Raw genomic sequence first — 22,010 nt, 5'->3', positions numbered from 1 at the left:
AAGTTCAATACCGAGGAGGTATAAGAAAACCTTACTAGCGTGATTGTTTCAAGAGTATTTTTGCGTGAGTGCAATTGTCTTTTGCGTGAGTGCAATTGTCTCTTGCGTGAGTGCAAAACAGTAGTCTCGACGTGTCCGCATGATTCCAAGTCCAAGGAAGAAAGCTGACTGAAGAAAAATTCGTTTGTGGAACTGCGCAATCCTGCAGTCCATTATATAACGTAACAATACTTTATATTAAGGCGAAATTTCAACGTTACAGAGCTTAGCGTTTATCTAAATTCACAATTCTGCTTAACCTGGCATTTAACTAAAACTATCAGGGAGACCTGACGTTGCCCGGGATTGAATGGTGGTCAACGAATGTTTCACACTCCCATATTTTTATTGTCATCAAAATCGGTGAAATTTCCCGTTTTTCACTCAAATCGATTGATTGCCTGCTCTCGTCGGAGACCCATCACAGTGCACTGGAGGGAAGCTTCACATACCTCCTCGAAGTGATTTAGATACATTGTAGTCTACATTATACTGCAGATAATCTACTATTGATTTTATAACATTATTTTTTATATGTAATGGCTTGAATTTAAGTGTACAATGAAAAAGTCAAGTATCATAATGCAGCTGTGCATTAAACAGAAACGGCCGTTTGTCATATCAAAGTACCCACTGTTGATTTTTTATGTCAAGCCTTTCTGCTTGTGTAGTAATAAAACTTCTCAAATGCACTTGTGATGTTAGGCTGTATAAGGTGTTAATTTTGGTCAAAATCGTCTGTTCCTTCTTTCATCGGATTTTTTCGATTATCAATTATTGATATTTATCGAATATATTCCAGCACAAAACATATCTAAGAACATTACCAGGCATATAAAGTACCTTCGTGTGGAATTTCATAGCAATCGACCCAGGCGTTTTCGTGTCCATAGCAAATGATCTCACACACACAGACATACACACAGACAAAGTTCCTCTTATATAATAGCAGAGATATAAATATAAAATTACATTTTCACCCAAAACAAGGCACAGTGCCACTTTGATGTAGGGGGCTACTATCAGGGAAATAAGTTGCATGAATACTATGAAGGGAGTTGAGCAGCAAGATTTACATTACACTTGAACTTCTGCATGTCAGTACAGTCGGGGAAGCAAGAAACCGGAAGGAAATTCCAAAGTCTAGTAGTTCTGGGGGAGAAGAAGCTATTAGAATAGAAGGCGTTCTTACATTTAGGGATCTCTACTATATAGGGGTGGGACTTTGCTGCTTGTAAGATTTATCGGGGGTATTTATGTCGAGGGGGCACAAGGGCTTGTAGTTCGTCGGAGCATGCGCCATTATAATACTTGTAGAACAGACAGAGGGATGCAACATTTCGTCGATGCCATAGAGTTTAATAATTATTGTAAATGACACTGTTATTGGGCTTAGTGTTTAAGTTAAATTACTATTTTGACCCCCCCCCCAAAAAAAAAGAAGAACAAAAACAAAAAGTATAGAGGGTATCTATTGTTTCTTAGGATGAAAAAAAAAATTCTTCCGGTAAAAAATAAACAAACAAAACAAAAGAACATCAAAAAGAAAATGAAAAGCAAAATAAAACAAAAACAAAAACAACTAAGAAGATCTCAAAATTACGATGCAATTCACTTTCCAACGCTATCGAAGTTAATTATATTGAAATAGGCTAATGCCATAGAGCTTAATAATTATTGTACCTATTTACTATGCTTCCCCACGGGACAGAGTTAGACACCAGGGTCGTTTTTTAACGTGGAGAAAAGGTACAAAAATAAAAATTGTCTCAGTCGTGAAGGATTTCTCCTCCACCGAAAGAGAACAAGAAAATGAAGTGCAGCATCTGAAGAACAGATACTAAACTTTGATTTGTAAATGACAATTTTATTGAGCTTAGTGTGTAAGTAAAATTACTATATAGAAAATAATGTGCAGAGTGTATCCATTGTTTCTTAGGATAAAAGAAAATTCTTCCCGGCAAAAACAAACAAACAAAACAAAACAACACCATAAACAAAATAAAAACCAAACCAAAACAAAACAAAACAATCTAACCCCCCCCCCCAAAAAAAACAAACAAAGCAAAACAAAACAAAACAAAATGCAAAACAAAACAAAATAAAACAGAACAAAACAAAATAACCTAATAAACAAAACAAAAAACAAAATAAGAGCAAAAACAAAGCAAAGCAAAACAAAAAACAAAAAACAAAAAACAAAAACAAAACTAGGACAAAAACAAAACAAAAACAAAACTAGGACAAAAACAAAGCAAAAACAAAACAAAACAAAATGCAAAACAAAATAAAATAAAGAGACCAAAGCAAAATAACCTAATAAACAAAATAAAAAACAAAATAAGAACAAAAACAAAACAGAACGAAAACAAACAAACAAAAATCAAATCAATTCTAAAAAAACCCACACACACGTTTTCTAGTGCTATGTGTTTATAGAGTTTTTGCTTTAAAAGTATTTCGTAAAAATGTTAAATGTGATTTAAAACAATTGTCAAATCGTCCGAAACGTCCAGGTGCGTCCAATTGTCACCAGGAGCGATTGTTTAGCAGTGTCAAATGTCGCCATTAAAAATAAGTGATAAAAATTTTAATAATTAGACTCACTATCTTTCGAAGCTTATAACTACTTGAAAAATCTAATTTAAACCCTAAATTTTTTTCAATAAAAGGAGCAAAGACCAAATTTTAAAATAATAAAATGTTTAATAGAAAAATATGCAATATATTTGTTTAAAATCGGGTTTCTTTAAAAAAGATTTCAAGAAATTAAACGAATTTTAACTTACTCCAATTATAATAAATATATATAAATTCCCAAAAATCACTTATCTATCAAAAATACTAATCAATGGGCGTTTCCATTATTCACCTATAAGAATTTTTCCATATTTATATTTCATATTCTATGTACTTTTTAAATAAAATAATTTTTTAAGCAACCATTCGAAAAGACCACGAGTTTCAAATCTAATAACATGTGGTCACAGAGCGGAGTTGCCTCTCTTTCTTCCAGTTGACAAATACGGAGGCTGAAAAGCGCCATAATTAATTATTTCAAAAACGTAAAACAACACATTAGACCAAATATATCCAAGTATAAAGAAACAAACATTTGAAGTGCTGCTATCTGTCTTACCCCCCTTTGAATTTCGGACATGTGGTTATTTTCAACAATCAAATTAGTCAAGTATGGGTCACTGTATTTGAAAAATGATCACATTTCACTAATCAAATTTGACTTAAAAAAAAAAACCCGCTGACGAATTTTCCATTTTTTAAAAAATTCTTTTAAAGAATTATATGAGCTTTTGATTTAAAATATTTTATTTCTTCTTTATGCGATGAATATTTTTTTTCAAAAATCTAAAAAAACAACAACATTGAATGAAATAGGAAAAATTAATGTAGGTGTCCAAATTTTACAGGGCGATATTTTCAAAATGTGAGGTTTAACTTAAAAAAATCAACGTGTTTTTTTCCTTTTTTTAAAGATTTTAAACTTTTGACTTTACAGGTAAATTTGCACATAGCTATTCTTTTTTTAATTAGATTATTTTATTTATTAATCTTTTATCTTCAATTTGTGATATATAAACCTTAGGTGAGAAAATTAATTATTTTCATTTTAATAGACGTTTCAAAATGGAGGGGGTGGGGTGAATAAAAATAAAACGTTTATCTACAAGGTGGTCAAAAAGTCAGGTAACATTTTAAAGAAAAACGATATTAGCAATACACGTATATTTAAGTACCATACATTGAAATATAAAATGAAACAAACATGAAATATGTTTATTTTGTTAATTGTCGTCCATTTCTCTCTATCAATCGCTGGAAGCGATTAACCACTGATTGTGTAACACGTGTAATTACCTGACTTTTTGACCACCCTGTAGAATATTATATTCGGTTTATTGGAAAGAGAATAAAATTTCACATTAAATCTGAAAATATCTTAAAAATTGAACCAATAGAAAAATTTTGATAAATTTTTAAATTGAAAAAAATTTAACTCGTAAAATTCAATTGATTTCATTAAGTAAAAAACAATGGGTGCACGAGCTCGCGCATGCACTTTGTAAACACTTTCTTTTTTTAATAAAAAGTAGTATTTCTATTATTTTTTAAAACTTTAATAGTTTATTTTGGAAGTATATTCTATAAAGAAATTAAACAACCCACTAAAAAAAAAAAAAAAAAAAAAAGAAATTACGAGTTTTCTATATTTTTTTTCGCAGTTTTGTGTTAATGGGCGTCAAAAATTCCCCAAATATTCTGACACATTGATGATAATCGGACGCACCAAGAGAAAGCGCTTGAGACGAACATGGCTGGATAGCAAATTTTGGGGGCAATTTATACAACATGCCAACTAATATAAAAAAAAAACCGCTCGGCAAATGGAAAAAATATCCAGAAAAAATAATAACTCTGTCGTGTTCAATAAGACGTGCTTGAATAATGACTTGCTGCCAGTATATATATATATATATATATATATATATATATATATATATATATATATATATATATATATATATATATACTAGCAGTTCAGCCCGGCTTTGCTCAGGCCCCATGTACTGTTCATAACTTTATATGCATATGTATATATATATTAAAAAGTTTGACTCATGTCCAGGTAACCTACATCTAAAATTTCAAGTGTTTAGACCCAAAATTGGCGGAGGAGTTTGGGAGAGTCTGCAAAGATCAACTCTTTCAACTTTGATCTCTTGGCAGTCAAATTTTCGCCCCCAAACTAATTCAAAAACTTGCTGCATGTCTGAATACCGTTTATGTAAAATTTCAAATGTTTAAACCCAAAATTGGCTGAATAGTTTGCTAGAGACCGCAACGGTCAAATCTCGTAGAAACAGCAGAGGTCAATTCTTTTTAAACATTGACCCTAATTTTAACCCCTTAATATTTATTGTTTTGAGCTCAAATAAAATTAAAAAGCTTGATCCATATCCAAGTAACCTACATTTAAAATTTCAAGTGTTTAGACCCAACATCGGCAAAGCAGTTTGGTAGAGTTTTCAACGGTCAAATAGTTGAATTTGACTCCTTGACAGCCAAATTTCTGTCCGAAAACTGATTAAGAAGATTTTCACAAATCTCAATGCTCCTTATGTCAAATCTCGAGTCTGTAGACTGAAAATTGACAGAGTAGTTTGGTAGGGAAATGTACACACGCAGACACACAGACAGACAGACAATTTCAAATATATATATATATATATATATATATATATATATATATATATATATATATATAGAGAGAGAGAGAGAGAGAGAGAGAGATAGAGAGAGAGAAGGAGGAGGAAAGAAAAAAAGAGCAAGCAAGGGAAAGAGAGGACGGAGACGAAGGTCGAGAGAAAAGATAAATAGGCAAGGGGGCGACCGAACTTGAGAGAAAGGCAAACAAGAGAGAGAGAGAGAGAGAGAGAGAGAGAGAGAGAGAGAGGGGGGGGGGATAAGGAAGATATAAGAGGCAGAAGTCGAGAGAAAAGATTGATACCAAAAAGAGCGAGTGAACGAACCAGGTAGGGTGAGGGGGAGAGGATGAGAGAGAGAGAGAGAGAGAGAGAGAGAGAGAGAGAGAGAGAGAGAGTGAGAGAGAGAGATAGACAGACAGACAGATAGACAGACAGAAAGAGATAAAGAGAGAGGAGAAAGAAAAATAACAAGTGATATATATATATATATATATATATATATATATATATATATATATATATATATATATATATATATATACAAGTTAGAAAAGCATTTCATCGAAGGAATGAAAATTGTTAAACAAAATGTTTTTACTATAGGCTTTAAAAATAAAGGTACAAGATTCAATTTGAAATTAATTTATCTTCAAAGTGCATTTTTATAAATTTTACAAAGTAAGGTATAAAAATTTAATTTAAATTGAATCAAAAAATTACCTTGCATTTATTTTATGTAATGTACATTTTGGTGCACTTCAAAAAATATAATTGAAAATTTTATATCTATATCATTAATTGCTAAATGAAAGATAATGTTTTTAAAGTGCACCAAAATGTACATTACATAAAATAAATCCAAGGTAATTTTTTGATTCAATTTAAATTAAATTTTTATACCCTACTTTGTAAAATTTATCTTATCTTTTTAAGATTATATTTTAAAACGCCCCTTTTCTCTATTTCAGTTTGTATTTCTCCTCACACCACAACTCATTTTTTTCAACCCCCTCTTTGTAATACAGGTCTGAATAATGAGAAAATCTTATCTTTTTTTTTTTTTACAAAACTTTAAAATAACTTTTTTCGATTAAATTTTTTAAAACTTCTTTCAGAATAGAAAGTCTTTAAAATTTAATAAGGAACATATTTTCGATAGGTTTCATTAACAAATCTTCAATAAATAACGAGAAAAATAGAGATGAAAATTTCAAAAGTACTGTATAACTGGTTACGGTCAATAGTAGTCCTCGCTAGCGAAAGTCTTTGTTATTGTTATTCTATTATTATTATTATTATTTAAAACATTTTGTGTCATGCTCTTTCGCGCGAGGACTAATATATATATATATATATATATATATATATATATATATATATATATATATATATATATATATATATATTTATAAAAAAAGTGAACCATATCGTAAATTCAATCAACTAAAAAATGGAAACCGGGGTGAGGAAAAGAAAAAAAAATTATATATATAATGGGGCAAGTTATATGTACAATTAAATAAAATAAATAAGTCGATTAAAAAAGATCGTTAAAATATACCCAAAGCGCTTTTCGTTCAGACAAACATTTTCAAGGGTCATAAGTCTGAAAATTATTATTTTTTTAGAATATTTGGTAGTGATATGGAATACGAGCGGAGAGGTTAAGAAAAAAAAAAAAAAAAAAAAAAAACCTGACTACCCAAATAATTCTAACTGAAGCCGGAGGTTTCTCTGCTTGCACAAAGTAGGGGGGTTAGCAATGATGGCAAGTGCTTCGAGGACAGACAGGTGGAACTTTGTGCGTCCTCGGTGCAAAACAGAAAAACACTCCGGAGAGAAAACAAGACCGCATTCCTTTTTATCGACCAAGTGTTGGCCGATGGACGATTCTATCAGTTGAGATTTTCTGGTAGTAGCTTGATGATCTCTGATGAAACGGGGAACATGTTGGGCCATTCTGACCTGAAGACGCTGGGTCGTCTTGCCTATATAGACGGCACCACACCGACATTGAAATTTATAAATAATATTACTAGTTTGGGAGATAGGCAAGACATCCTTACGAAATGAGGGAAAGGCGGTTTTTGTGGAAAAGGCAATACGGAGCGATAGAGCACCAAAATTAGAAGACACCAGAGAGGAAATCTTATCGCAAATAAGTTGGCCTTCAAGTCCAATCCAGGGTAACCTAAGGTATACCGGAAATCTACATGGACCGTATTTTGGTAGCTCAGAAAAGGATTGAATTTTTTATTAATAACTAAGTTAACTAATGGAGGTGGATATCCATTAGTAATAAAAATCCTTTTAATGTTTTCAATTTCCACATCAATAAAAGGTGGGGAACAAATAGCAAGTGCCCGATGGGTTAAGTTTCTAATAAGATTTAGTTTCCTGGTTGTGGGTGCAAAAGAATCCCAACTAAGATAAAGACCAGTAAAAGTGGGTTTTCTATAAATAGATGTCATAAAGGAAAGCCCACGTTTAGAAACTAACACATCAAGGAAAGGAAGGGAGTTATCTTTTTCCACCTCCATCGTAAATTTGAGAGAAGGGTGTAAATTATTTAATAAGTGGAAAAAGGACATAGCTTCATCATGCGTTGCGAAACAAGAAAAAGTGTCGTCAACATAACGCATGTAAAATGCTGGTCTAGGGCACTTGTCAAACAACGTCTGTTCTAAAAAACCCACAAAAATATTGGCCAAAGTTGGGCCAAGGGGTGATCCCATCGATATACCGTCGAACTGGCGATATATCACATCGTTGAAACTAAAGGAAACTGACTTAGTAGCAAGTTCCAAAAGTTCAACGAACACCGCCTCAGGAAAAGAAAATCAGCACATATGTCAATGACCTCGTCAAGAGGAACATTGGTAAACAAATTGCTAATATCAAAGGAGACCAAATAACAGTTGTTAGTGGTAAGAGGAAGCTCCTTGATAGTCGATGCGAAATGAAAAGAATCAGGTGTGCAATGTGTTGAATAAAAAGAACAGACTGGTTCAAGAATTAAAACCAGCCATTTAGCCAGATTGTGTTGGGCCGAACCTACCATCGACAAAATTGGTCTCAATGGAGTATCAATTTTGTGTACCTTAGGCAATCCGTAAATCCTGGGGCGTTGAGAGCCCACCGGTCGGATATTATTATACACTTCCTTAGATAAATATTTAAGTTTATGCCATCGAAGTAGTTTATTTTGAAGCTTGGTTTCAATTGAAGGAGTGTCATCAGAGTCCAGGGAACCTAAACAGATAAATTTGCTATCAATTTTATCAATTATTAAACAGATAAATTTGCTATCAATTATATCAATATTATTTTATTTAATTGTACATATAACTTGCCCCATTATATATATAATTTTTTTTTCTTTTCCTCACCCCGGTTTCCATTTTTTAGTTGATTGAATTTACGATATGGTTCACTTTTTTATAATTATTCTAAAATTTTGCCAATCGAATAAAGTTATATATATATATATATATATATATATATATATATATATATATATATATATATATATATATATATATATATATATATAACGTTTGTTATTTCGGTATTTTTTTTTAGATTAGGTCTACCTCCACAATTTTCTTTTAAATGACGACTTTCAGAGATTTTCGACTATGCTGAATACGAAAATCGCATTGAAAATTTGCAGAAATCGTAAGTTATTGAGATATAAAAAGTTGTATTATGTATTGTATTTTTTGGCGGCCATCTTTTTTACGCGCGTGCGATGTCAGTCAGAAATGAGTAAATTTGTTTATGGGTCGTGCGTAAAAAGATGACCGCCAAAGAATACAATGCATAATACAACTTTTTATATCTCGATAACTAACTATTTCTGCAAAATTTCAATGCGATTTTCGTATTCAGCATAGTCGAAAACTTTTAAAAGTCGTCATTTAAAAGAAAATTGTGGAGGTGGACCTAATCTGAAAATTTACCGTTATTTCTCTTATATATAGCCAGAGCGAAATCAAACAAGCCAGAGAAGGGGGTGAGAATGAGAGAGAGAGAGAGAGAGAGAGAGAGAGAGAGAGAGAGAGAGAGAGAGAGAGAGAGTAAGAGTAGAGAAAGTATCGTGTCTGTATAAGATAATCTCAAACCCTAATAATTACGTAGACCTCGCACAGGATAAATCTATTCTTTCCAACAGTTCCATGCGAATTGCATTGAGATTCATTCATAAGCTACAAAGAACTCAATCCAGAATTCCAACCACGCCCCACGGCGTTATGTTTTGATTGCCCAACAGCCTTGCATCCGATAACGAAATACAACATCGTCCATCGCACATTACTCGTCCGACTTGACAGCAATCGATAAAAATTGGTTTAAAATTAAAAACGTGCAACGTAGAAACAGAAATACAGAAACAACAAAGGGGGTTTGTGCTTTTTTTCCCCTGTCCGTTTGTCTGTTTGTCTCTTTGTCAATCTGTTTGTCTGTTAGCGCAGGCATATTAAGAGTCCCGCGAGGGCCGTAGGAGTCCGTTTATGTTGTCATAAAGGCTGCATATACGGCATAATCACGTTGACAAACCGGTTCTCGTCAGATCATCGAAGTTAAGCAACGTTAAACCTGGCCAGTACTAAAATGGGTGACCATTTGGGAATTTCAGGTGCTGTATAGGCTATATAGCCTCCCCGCTTATCTCGGCATTATCTCTAGTTGTCTAGCAGTTATTGCCACTGGATTCAAGCGGTGCCGATTCAAGAGAGGTGTGGTTGTCGATTTCGCAACCCTTTGCATCAGAATTACACGTGCATAAACACTTACAGAGGGTATCCATTGTCTTTTCAGACCGAACAAAGGTATATATTCATCCAAGGGTCGCATTCTTACAATTATAATTTTCTATGTAACAATGGTTCACCATTTTGTCAAGGCCGAAGGCCACTCGAGGATAATAGTAAACGAGAGGAAATGGTTGCTAGTTGAGAGATGATGTTTTTTTATACTTGGAAGCTGACCTCTTATCAAGGCCCGGAGGCTACTCTAGCATAAGTGTTAGGTGTTACGTAGATGATGAGACAATATGATCAGTTATGGCGGAACTTGGGTGGGTCTCAATAGGAATTTATTCACATTTGATTTGAAGACGAGAAGCAGGCTCAAAGTATTGTGTTCTACAGACGCACAGTTCAAGGAAAAAAAAACTCTGCTCGTGAAACTTTTGTTTAGTTTTAGGCACAAATAATCCACAATACATTATAGTCTACATTGCACTGTAGAGAACTTACTGTTGATTTTAAAAAAGTATTTTTATATAATGGCCTAAATTTAAGTCTAAAATGCAAAAGTTAAGTATCATGGTTCAATTGTGCTCTAAACAGAAACACCCATTTCGAACGCGTCCTTGTCTTATCAAATGATCTACTGTTAATTTTATATACCAGACCCTACTGCTTGTGCGGTGATAAAATTCTAAAATGCACTTGTGATGTTAGGTCGTATGAAAGTGTTAACTTTAGTCAAAATCTGACTTCCTTCTTCGATAAGATTTCTTTCGATTATCGATTTTTGATACTTTTTTTTTTTAGACATTCTGATATAAAACCTATCTAAGAACACTGCCAGTCACATAAAATACATCTGTGTGAAATTTCAAAATCTATAGATCTATATTTTAGACTGAAAGAGATATCGGCGCTGGCAGATAAGTTCCTATTTACAATGCCTCCCCACGGGACAGAGTTAGACACCAGGGTCGTTTTTTTAATGTGGAGAAAAGGAAATAAAAATAAAAATTGTCTCAGTCGTGAAGGATTTCTCCTCCACTAACAGAGACCAAAAAAAATTGAAGTGTAGCATCTGAAGAACAGATGGTATTTATTTGCTCCCCCACCGAGCAAATTAGGCACAAGGCCGATTTTTAATGTGAGGAGTTAAGGGGAAATGGGGACCAACTCCCCGGGGAGTAAGGGAGCTGGATAGTGACAATTGGTATGAAGGGTTGCCCCTACATTGACCAAGGTCTTATATGTGGGGTCGCCCCCACATATGGTCTTTGCTTGCAGTATCTGTCGGAACAGATGGTATTTATTTGCTCCCACACTGAGCAAATTAGGCACAAGGCCGTTTTTAATGTGAGGTAAAAAACCAGCTCCCCTAAAAGTAGGCAAAAAGGGGGCACTCTGGTTACCAAAAATAATAATTGTCCCAGTATAGAGGGTTTCCCCTCCATTGACTGGTACAAATTATCTTAAGTGCAGCATCTGTCGGAACAGATGGTATTTATTTGCTCCCCCACCGAGCAAATTAGGCACAAGGCCGATTTTTAATGTGAGGAGTGAAGGGAGGGGGAAGGGGAAAAGGGGACCAGCTCCCGAGAGGTGGGAAATGGGAGCTGGTTAAAGGTCAGACATGTGGGGTTGCCCCCACATCTGGTCTTTGCTAGTCATAGCTAGTCATAGCTTGCAGTATCTGTCGGAACAGATGGTATTTATTTGCTCCCCCACCGAGCAAATTAGGCACAAGGCCGATTTTTAATGTGAGGAGTGAAGGGAGGGGGAAGGGAAAGAGGGGACCAGCTCCCGAGAGGTGGGAAATGGGAGCTGGTTAAAGGTCAGGCATGTGGGGTTGCCCCCACATCTGGTCTTTGCTAGTCATAGCTAGTCATAGCTTGCAGTATCTGTCGGAACAGATACTACACTTTGATCTTGACCTAAAGGCCAAGAAAAAAAAGATAAGTTTGTCACGTGGGAGCTGTCTTACCCCAGGACGTCATCGCCGAGGTGAGAGAAGTAATAAAACCCCCTCTTACAGACAAACCATATGACATCCTCCGGGAAAGAGTTACAACGACTGTGACAGTTTCCGCGCACAGGCGGATTTCACAGTTATTAGAGCAGGAAACTCTGAGTGATAGCACGCCGTCACAGTTTTTAAAACGCCTACATAAATTGGCTGAGAGGGCGATGGATAAAAACATCGTCAAACACATCTTCCTTCAGTGCATACCAACAGAGTATAAGGTGGCAATTTCTGCAAATGGTGAGTCCACGCAAGTCGAACGGTTGGCTGAGATAGTCGGCCGCATAACTGACATAATGTCTACACAATCGTCAACGATGGCTGGTGTTCAGACGTCAGAGAAGGGCGAGCTGCTATCAGAACTAATGGAGGGGCAGAAGAGATTAGAAGCTCGCATGAATAAAATGGCGGAGGAGATTGCAAGCCTTACCTTAAGAGAGAAGCAAAGGCGTGGTGGTGTCCGCAGCAACTCCAGAGAACGGGGGCAGGATAGGATAATGTGCTGAAAGAACAAGAGTTTTGGGGGAGAAAGCAAATACCTACCTTGTAGTTATAAGAGTCCGGGAAGCGCCTAAACTGACAAGACTGCGGCATCAACTGTCGGTGCATCTCGCTCTGGCCACCTATTGTATGTGGTAGACAAAAAATCGGGGACGCCCTTTTTAGTGGACAGCGGGGCACAGGTGTTTCTCATCCCGCGTCTGCAGCCGACAAAAAAATCTCCTCTCTGTTAGTTCACACTACGAGCCGTCAACGGTTCGTTAATACGCACATATGGGGAGAGGTGTATGGACCTCAATTTGGGCTTGAATAGAGCATTTACCCACGTTTTTATTGTGGCTGATGTAGACAGTGCTATCTTAGGTACCAACTTCTTGCAAGCGTTCGGCTTGGTTGTTGATATAACAAACGAGTGTTTAAGAGATCCAGAAACACATCTTACAGCGTGTGGTGTAGTCAGAGATGCTACTCCATTATGTCCAGCAGTGGCGCATGCAAACCAGGGCAACGATTTCTTGAGTCTCTTGAAGCAATACCTTTCAAGTTCTGTAGCCTCCTTTTATAAGGAAGTTTTGCCACACTTCATCACACGCTATATCGAAATGAAAGGCCAGCCTGTTCATAACAAAGGAAGGCACTTTGCATCGCAAAAGATAACAGCTGCTAGAGCTGAATTTCAGCAAGTGATAAAGTTAAGCATAGTTGGCCGTACTAAGAACGAATGGGCTTCATCGCTTCATCTAGCCAGCAAAGTCTCTAACAGAATGACGTGCATTTGGGGACTACTGAATGCTGTTACTAAACCGGGTAGGTACCCAGTACCACATATCCAGGACATAACAGCAATGGCTCAAAGTAATCGTTTTTTTTTTTAATTAATTTTTTTCTTTTTACCAAATTGATTTTAATCCGAGCATATCACCAAATACCGGTGGATCCTGAACACATTAACAAAATGGCTATCATCACACCACTCGGAATGAAAGAGTTTTTATGAGTTCCTTTTGGGCTGCGAAATGCAGCACAAACATTTCAACTGTTCAGAGAGCAGGTGTTGTCGGATTTGCCATTTGTCTGTGCATATATAGACGATGTACTCATTGCTAGCCAAAATAGACAGGACCACATCGATCATGTGCGACAAGTATTTGAAGGCCTGAAGCAATATGGGGTAGTCCTAAACTCATTAAAATGTGTTTTTAGTCAATCTGAAGTCACATTTTTAGAGCACCATATCCCAGAGGAGGGAATTTCCCCATCGCCAGAAACAGTCAAGTCCATTAATGGCTTTTCTTCATCTGCGCCAATTCTTAGGGTCAATAAACTTTTACCGTAGGTTAAATCCTCACTATGCACAAGTACTTTTGCCATTGACAAAAGTAAAGATCTGTGACGATGCACTTTTAGAGCATGCAATGTGCAACGAGATGAAGTCTATGTTGCAGGAGACCGTCAAATTGTCTCCCATCCAACCCACCCATGAACTGTGCCTTGCAGTAGATAAATGCGTCTGCAATTGGTATTGGAGCGGTCCTACAAAACAAAAATGTGATATGAACTATAAACCTATTTCCTTTTTCTCCAAGAAATTAACAGAGACAGAAAAACGCTGCAGCACGTTTTCCACAGAGTTGTTAATCGCATTCTCCACAATACGCCATTTTCATCAACTCCTGGAAGGTCAGCAGTTTCATATCTTCACGTACCACAAACCTATGTTGGACGCTTGCAATTTTCTTTGGACAAATATTCTCCCAGATAAATTTTCCAGATGGACTATATCCTCCAATTTAGATCTGATATCCGGCACATTAGGGAAACAGACATCTCAGTTGACACCTTATCACTAGGAATTAATTCCTTCTTGTTGGAACCTGATGAACAACATATATATATATATATATATATATATATATATATATATATATATATATATAAATGTAAATGTTGGTTCGTTCGGAGTTAATTGTCTAAAAAACCACTGGACGGATGGCTTCCACGTTTTGGTATAATATGTTTACTATATCCATGTGTGTTTTTATATATTCCTTTTTAATTATAACATTATACTTAATTTTTCTATGATAAATAGGTGGATTTCTTTTTACCGAGAGGCCATTTTTTTATTTAGGGACAATTATTTATTACCGCTTCCTGTCACGTGACCAGTGTTACAATTTAGCAGTTTTCCTGCTAGATCTGGAGATTTCGTTTACAATCTAGCGAGAAATTCTAGAAAATCTGGAGGTATTTGGCACCCAGAGACACCCGCATTAGATTGCTTGAAAATACTTTAAAACATAAAATAAACTCATTCATGTAAGTAAAAAAAAAAGTAGCATTTATTGCCTTTGGTAACAATTATTTATTGATTATTTGTTTTGTTTTTCACCTTTTTTTCGACTAACCATTCTTAAATCTCACTATAAAATCGATTTTTCCAAGTACATTTTAGGTGGGGGGGCATTCCAATCTCCCCGAAGGGGTTTGTATTACTGTACACGGGTTTGTATTACTGTACACATAGATTCGAAAAAGTTGTCAAAAAACAAATATATAACAAATAAATGTTATCAAAGGCAAGATAAGTTACTTTTCTGCCAAACTGGCTAGCGATTTTCTGGACATTTCTTTCTCCTGATCTCGCGGGTTTTTTTTAAATCTCAGTTGACAACATTGCATCACTAAAAAAACACCACAGGCTTAATGTAAACAGAATGTGTTTACAATATCGGTAAATTTTCAATGGGTTTATTGATAATGTAACCATGTGATTGAACTTTAATTTAAATTAACCACACGTGGTCGAAAAATGAATGCCGACGCTCAAAGTGTATACACATTTTGATTCCTCCCTTTACTTAAAAATTCACCAAAAATCAGGAAATTAACGAATTTTAATGAAAATTGCAGTATTTTTCAAATAATGATCGCAGAATATAATGAACGAATTATTTTTACTTAACTCTTGGTGAAAATGTTTTATTTTGTTTAAACAAAAAAATACCTTTACTAAAGTTATGGTTTTTAGTAGTAAATAAAAAACGCAAGAATTTATTTTTGCTTTTTTTAAAGCATCGTAATTTGTAACAATAAAAAATAATTTTTACAGCAACATTACGAAAAAAGCCCCTAAAGTCCGTATTAATGTATTCGATATAACTCGAAGAAAAATGAATTATCGGATACTATTCAGGAAATTAAAGATTCAATTAGATTCCTATTTCAGTCACCTAAATTATTTAAGGTGAAATGAGTTTAGGAATTTATAGCCAAACCTAAATATTTTTTTTTTGGTAAATATCCAGATACGCTACTACAGAACACCGACCACTCTAATTTGTTTTTTTTGGGGGGATGTGATGTTGGGGCGCGCGCGCGCCAACATCACATCCGCTCCCCGTCCCCCCCCCCGCTCGCGCCCCAATGTATAAAGTAAAATCTTCGGAAAATGTTAAATGGTGTTCTAATTGGTAAATGTCGGTGCGTTACTTACGGAAAATTTTAAAATTCGATGTTCCAGGTAAAAAAAAAAACAGATAAATTACCCCACCCCACCCCAACTTGGTGTGTTTTCCTTTTCTTATTTTATTTCTTTTTCAGCTAATTTTAAATTTTCCACCAAAAAAGCGCTATAATGTATTTTTGAAAATTAGAAAATTCTATGTCCTGGAAAAAAAAATCCCCTCCCCCCAACATAGTTTGCTTGGTGAAGCCGTCGTTTATGCTACAGCGTGCATGCGCGTAGCATAAACGGATGCTGCAAAATGGTGGAAAGAAGTTCGTGGGTTCAGGGGTAAATACCATGCAAACGGTAAATTTGCCCCAAGTTTGACTATCAGATTCGTTATCAGCGACCTCAATTACCTATAAAAAACAAATTAGAGTGGTCGGTGTTCTGTAGTAGCGTATCTGGATATTTACCTCTTTTTTTTTTCTTGCTTAAAAAAAAATAGCATTAATACAGTAAGTTAGGTAAACTGACTTTTTCGTTTAAAAATGGAATTATTTCCCTATTAACTTTAAAAAAAAAATTTTTTTTTTAATAAATATTTTGTGGGGTTTGTATTACTGTACACATAGATTCGAAAAAGTTGTCCAAAAAGAAATATATAACAAATAAATGTTATCAAAGGCAAGATAAGTTACTTTTCTACCAAACTGGATATATTTTTCGTGTTTTTATTCAATGTAACATGTTTATTCAGCTCGAAAACCATACAGTGTTTACCGATGCATTGGAACATTCAAGATGGCGCCTGATTCTCTCTTTAACACGGTAAGTGTGGGAAAAGATGTTATAAATAAAAAACCGGATAAAATACTGTTAAAAACTCGCTCAATATATGTTACCGTGACATAGGTTGACATATATTGGGCGGGTTTTTAATAGTATTTTGTATAGTTTTTTATTTACAACACCTTTTTCCATACTTACGGTGTTAAAGAGGGTGTGAGACGCCATCTTGAATTTTCGAATACATCGGTAAACACTGTATGCTTTTCGAGCTGAATAAATATGTTACATTGAATAAAAACACAAAAAATATATCCAGTTTGGCGGAAAAGTAACTTATCTTGCCTTTGATAACATTTATTTGTTATATATTTGTTTTTTGACAACTTTTTCGAATCTATGTGTACAGCAATACAAACACCCATTTTGTGTTTTATATACATAAAGTACAATTGTTAAATGTTACTGTTTTGATTATATTCGTTTGGGGGGGGCACAATTAAAAAATTAAGAAAGATTAAAATGAAGCGAAATTTAAGTTTCCGTTCCATTTTTACAACAACCGTAAAACAGTGCATACTCAGCAAGTTTTATCGTAAATTTATAAGCATATTGAAACACCAAATCAACATTTTATTTATTTTTTTGCATAAATAATGATGGAAGTATTTTTCTGTTTATTTTCTTAACATCTGTTAAAAAAAATAATTTGTACATTCTCTTGAAAAAAAGAATCAAACTTTTCTCTACTTTCACATGTGTTCTATTTTAACAAACTGAGCCACAGCAACGCGTGGTCGGGTACAGCTAGTATATATATATATATATATATATATATATATATATATATATATATATATATATATATATATATATACACACTTAAACCCAAAATACAAAAGTGTAACAGGGCTTTTGACCAGCCCGGTAAATAAATAACATTTTGCAAGTTTTATACAAATTTATTCATCTTTAAAATACCATAATGAAATAAAAAAAAAAGAAAAAATCAATTCGCCTGAGCGATGATGTATGTGTGTGCGTGTTCTTTTTTGAACTTATAATTTAGAAACGGATGATAATTTGGTACCCCCACATGGGGAGCGGTATATATATATATATATATATATATATATATATATATATATGTTTATATATATATTATTTTTAAAATATAATTATCCACTGACACGTGTTTCGTCGTCTACGACCTATTAGAGTGGCTGAATCTAGCGACACTCTGATGAGTCGTAGACGACGAAACACGTGTCAGTGAATAATTATATTTTAAAAATAATATATATATATATATATATATATATATATATATATATATATATATATATATATATATATATATACCGCTTCCCATGTGGGGGTACCAAATTGGTTAAAGGGAAAATTATTCCCAACTCGCATTTAGGTAAAAATGCACTTTCGTAAATAATTGAATTCATTCAAAACGTATCGCAAAAACAAAAACAAATAACATCTAAATAAATCGCGATATATCCTAAACAGTCGGCGAGATGGACCAGCGGGTAAAGAGGTCAGGCTCATTACCCTGGGGTCCCGATTTCGAATCTCGCTAGATTCAGCCACTCTGATGAGTCGTAGACGACGAAACACGTGTCAGTGGATAATTATATTTTTAAAATAATATATATATATATATATATATATATATGCCATTCTCGGGAAATCAGACATGACCAGATGCTGAAGAGAATCCGACATAAGCCACCAGATATTGATTTCTTTTCTTTGGATTTAAAACCGACGGTACTGATGTTGTTCTGATCTTCTGCAACACATATAATGAATAAATATTACTTCTATTTTTGAAATTTTCTTAATAATCGAGCATTCTGCTGGGGTTCTCTTCTAACCTTAGTATGTGTGTGTGTGTGTGTGTGTATGTGTGTGTGTGTGTGTGTGTGTGTGCGTGTGTGCGTGTATATTTTTTGTTTATTTTACTTCAGTCGAAGTTCTCAGAAATCAAAGGGCCCACTACCTGGGGCAAAAACTTGTAACTCTATGTGAAATACATAGATATTCGAATGTTCCATTAAAGTTCTTTATCTCTCAAACACTGAGTTAGTAAAGAAATTGAGAACATAATTTTCCTCTCCCCAATTAACCATTTCCATATATTGTAGTATATCTTTCGTTTTGGTCTCTTGGTTTAATGGATTCCAGGACAAGAATTTATCTACTCTGGGGGAGTATCCAGCTTTATGTTATTACTTGAGGTAACATCACTTGGAGAAGGTGCACTATTCCTCATAAAAGCTAATTAGGGTTAGCTATAGAAAGGAGATCTTATTTGGGCAGCGAATAATACGCGATTTTGAATATTTGGTCAGGACTTGGCCTTTTGGCCGCCAAGATCAAAGTGTAGTATCTGTTCTTCAGATACTGCACTTCAATTTCTTGTTCTCTTTCGGTGGAGGAGCAGTCCTTCACGACTGAGACAATTTTTATTTTTGTACCTTTTCTCCACGTTAAAAAACGACCCTGGTGTCTAACTCTGTCCCGTGGGGAGGCATTGTAAATAGGTACTTCAAGGGAAAAATATCCTCATGCCAGGTTGTTCTGACAAACCCCTGCACAGAGAGACCTTAGACACTCGAGGATTGTATCAAGTAGGCAAGTTTTCTCCTTACACCTTTTTTTTTGTTGTATCTTACTTTCGTAAGTTTTAAGATATCAAGGGACTCCTTCCTGCGGCTAACACTTGATTCTATTATGATTTAAATTTATATCCGAGGGCTCTTTTAAGAATAGATACTGTTCCCTTTATAGCTGCTGTGTGCGTGTGTGCGTGAAGTTTGAAAGGCATTATTCGCCGACTTCTTCAAGTCATCCAGCTCCGACCAAAAGCCAAAAACCGTATGCGTCAGTTCGACAATCGTGCTGCTGGGTTAGGGTGAGGGTTAGGGTCAGTGTAAAGGTACGTACAGCGGAAAACAAACTTCATTCCTGGCATTTCTATCTTCCGATGCAGCAACTTCATTCCTACCCGAAATCAAAACACTGCATTAGCGCACTTGTCTAATGCGTAAAACAATTATTGCCGACAATTTTACGAGAGTCCTGAATCGCCGTGGATATCAAAGTTCTCTAGGAATGTACGCGATGGCGTTCTGAATAGAGTTTCTTCTTCGCAGACTTACCTTTGATGTCACAACCACCAACAACGTTCTGCCCGATTGATGCTTAAGAAAAATATTCATTTATTAAGATAAAAAGCGCACCTAGTTCGTTTGAAAGTTAAAAATGAGGAGCTATTCTATCATAATGAATAAATACAAGAGTTTTTTTTGTTTGTTTTTGTTGTTTTTTTTTTCATTCGTCACTCCTATATCACTGCCAATAGCTAATAACACTTATTTATATCAACAATACAACACGCTATTTACCTTCTTGCCAGGTGTGGTTCTGAGAGGACAGCGCATAGGATAAGCGCATTTTGGACAGTTCTAATTTGACGTAAGTTAACATCCTTATACAACCTAACATCACTAGTGCATTTGAGAACTTTCATCACTGCACAAGCAGAAGGGCAGGCATAACACGATCCAAACCTGTGGAGTTGCTTGAAATTTGAGTAATATACGTAAATCCCATGGTAGTATGTTCCTGTCTAAACACATCTTCTAATATGAATGTCAACTTGAACATACTTTATTGATCGGTATATATATATATATATATATATATATATATATATATATATATATATATATATATATATATATATATATAGAGAGAGAGAGAGAGAGAGAGATCAATGAAGGATATTTAATGTGACATATATATATATATATATATATATATATATATATATATATATATATAATTATTTTCTACTACAATAATTAAATACCTACAGACACTAGTGTTTCATCCTTTCGGGAATCTTCAGTGCAGGGTGTCACGATTAATACCAGTCGAACGATTCGAACCCCGCATCACGAGACATCTCTGGCTCGATTAGCGGAGACCCAATCCATTCGGCTACCATTAACCGCTTGAAATAACGTTGAATTTTAAATATCTTAATTTTAAATGTCCATTTACGTCAGTCAGACAGTGATCTAATCGTTATACGATGATCTACGCATAAGAGCTAAATTGACCGACTTTTAATTCAACTGAAAGTGCTCAACGATAAGAAACGAATTTCTTAAAGGGGCTGTCATAATTATTTTCTACTATAATAATTAAATACCTACACACACTAGTGTTTCATCCTTTCGGGAATCTTCAGTGCAGGGTGTCACGATTAATACCAGTCAAACGATTCGAACCCCGCATCACGAGACATCTCTGGCTCGATTAGCGGAGACCCAATCCATTCGGCTACCATTAACCGCTTGAAATAACGTTGAATACCTACATCATTTCGGGAATCATCAGTGCAGGTGTAACGATTAACACCAGTCGATAGATTCGAACCCGGCAACTACCGTTAACCGCAAGAAATATTGTTGAAATTTAAACATTTATTTTTTACATGTCTTTTTAACGTCTGTTAGAGTGATCTAATCATTATATGATGATCTGCCCATATGAGCTAAATTGAACGACTATTATTTCAACTGAAAGTGCTCAATGATAAGAAACGATTTTCTTAAAGGAGCTGACATAATTATTTACTATAATGATTATTAAGTCTTAAATATCTACAGGCACTAGTGTTTCCTTCCGGGAATCATCAGTGCAGAGTGTCACGATTAACACCAGTCGATAGATTCGAACCCGGCAACAGACACTATGACTGGCTTCATTAGTATAAATTCGTTCTATGAACAGGTATGGTATAATAAATTATGGGATTTATCTATTTTATTTTTACTTTCATCATATTTTGCTTTGGTTTTGATACCCCTAAATTCAACCCAAATTTACAACCCTTCCTTTTCATACTTTCATAAATCAGAGTCTATTTTCTGTAGGCTGTTTTTGAACCCAGTCAACGATGGGCACTTTTGCTAATATATATATATATATATATATATATATATATATATATATATATATATATATATATATATATATAGAGAGAGAGAGAGAGAGAGAGAGAGAGAGATAGAGGGAGACAAAGAGAGAGAGAGAGAGGGAGACAAAGAGAGAGAGATAAAGAGAGAGAGATAGAGAGATAGAGGGAGACAAAGAGAGAGAGATAGAGGGAGACAAAGAGAGAGAGATAGAGGGAGACAAAGAGAGAG

General features: G+C 34.8%; 1 protein-coding gene and 1 pseudogene across 1 annotated transcript; both read left to right on the top strand.

Moving 5' to 3' along the window:
* The first annotated feature begins 9,797 nt into the window (after positions 1-9,797).
* LOC145265920 (5S ribosomal RNA) lies at positions 9,798-9,915 on the top strand (annotated as a pseudogene).
* Positions 9,916-12,826: 2,911 nt separating this feature from the next.
* On the top strand, positions 12,827-13,414 carry LOC145265660 (uncharacterized). The gene has a single exon (XM_080121725.1). The coding sequence runs from the start codon at positions 12,827-12,829 to the stop codon at positions 13,412-13,414; it is 588 nt and encodes a 195-aa protein (XP_079977851.1).
* Positions 13,415-22,010: the final 8,596 nt, after the last annotated feature.

The sequence above is a fragment of the Euprymna scolopes genome, chromosome 40 (genome assembly GCF_053919585.1).
Source record: "Euprymna scolopes isolate OS-2025 chromosome 40, ASM5391958v1, whole genome shotgun sequence".
Lineage (NCBI taxonomy): Eukaryota > Metazoa > Mollusca > Cephalopoda > Sepiida > Sepiolidae > Euprymna > Euprymna scolopes.
Note: the sequence above shows the minus strand (reverse complement) of the source record. Positions and strands in the feature narration are given on the sequence as shown.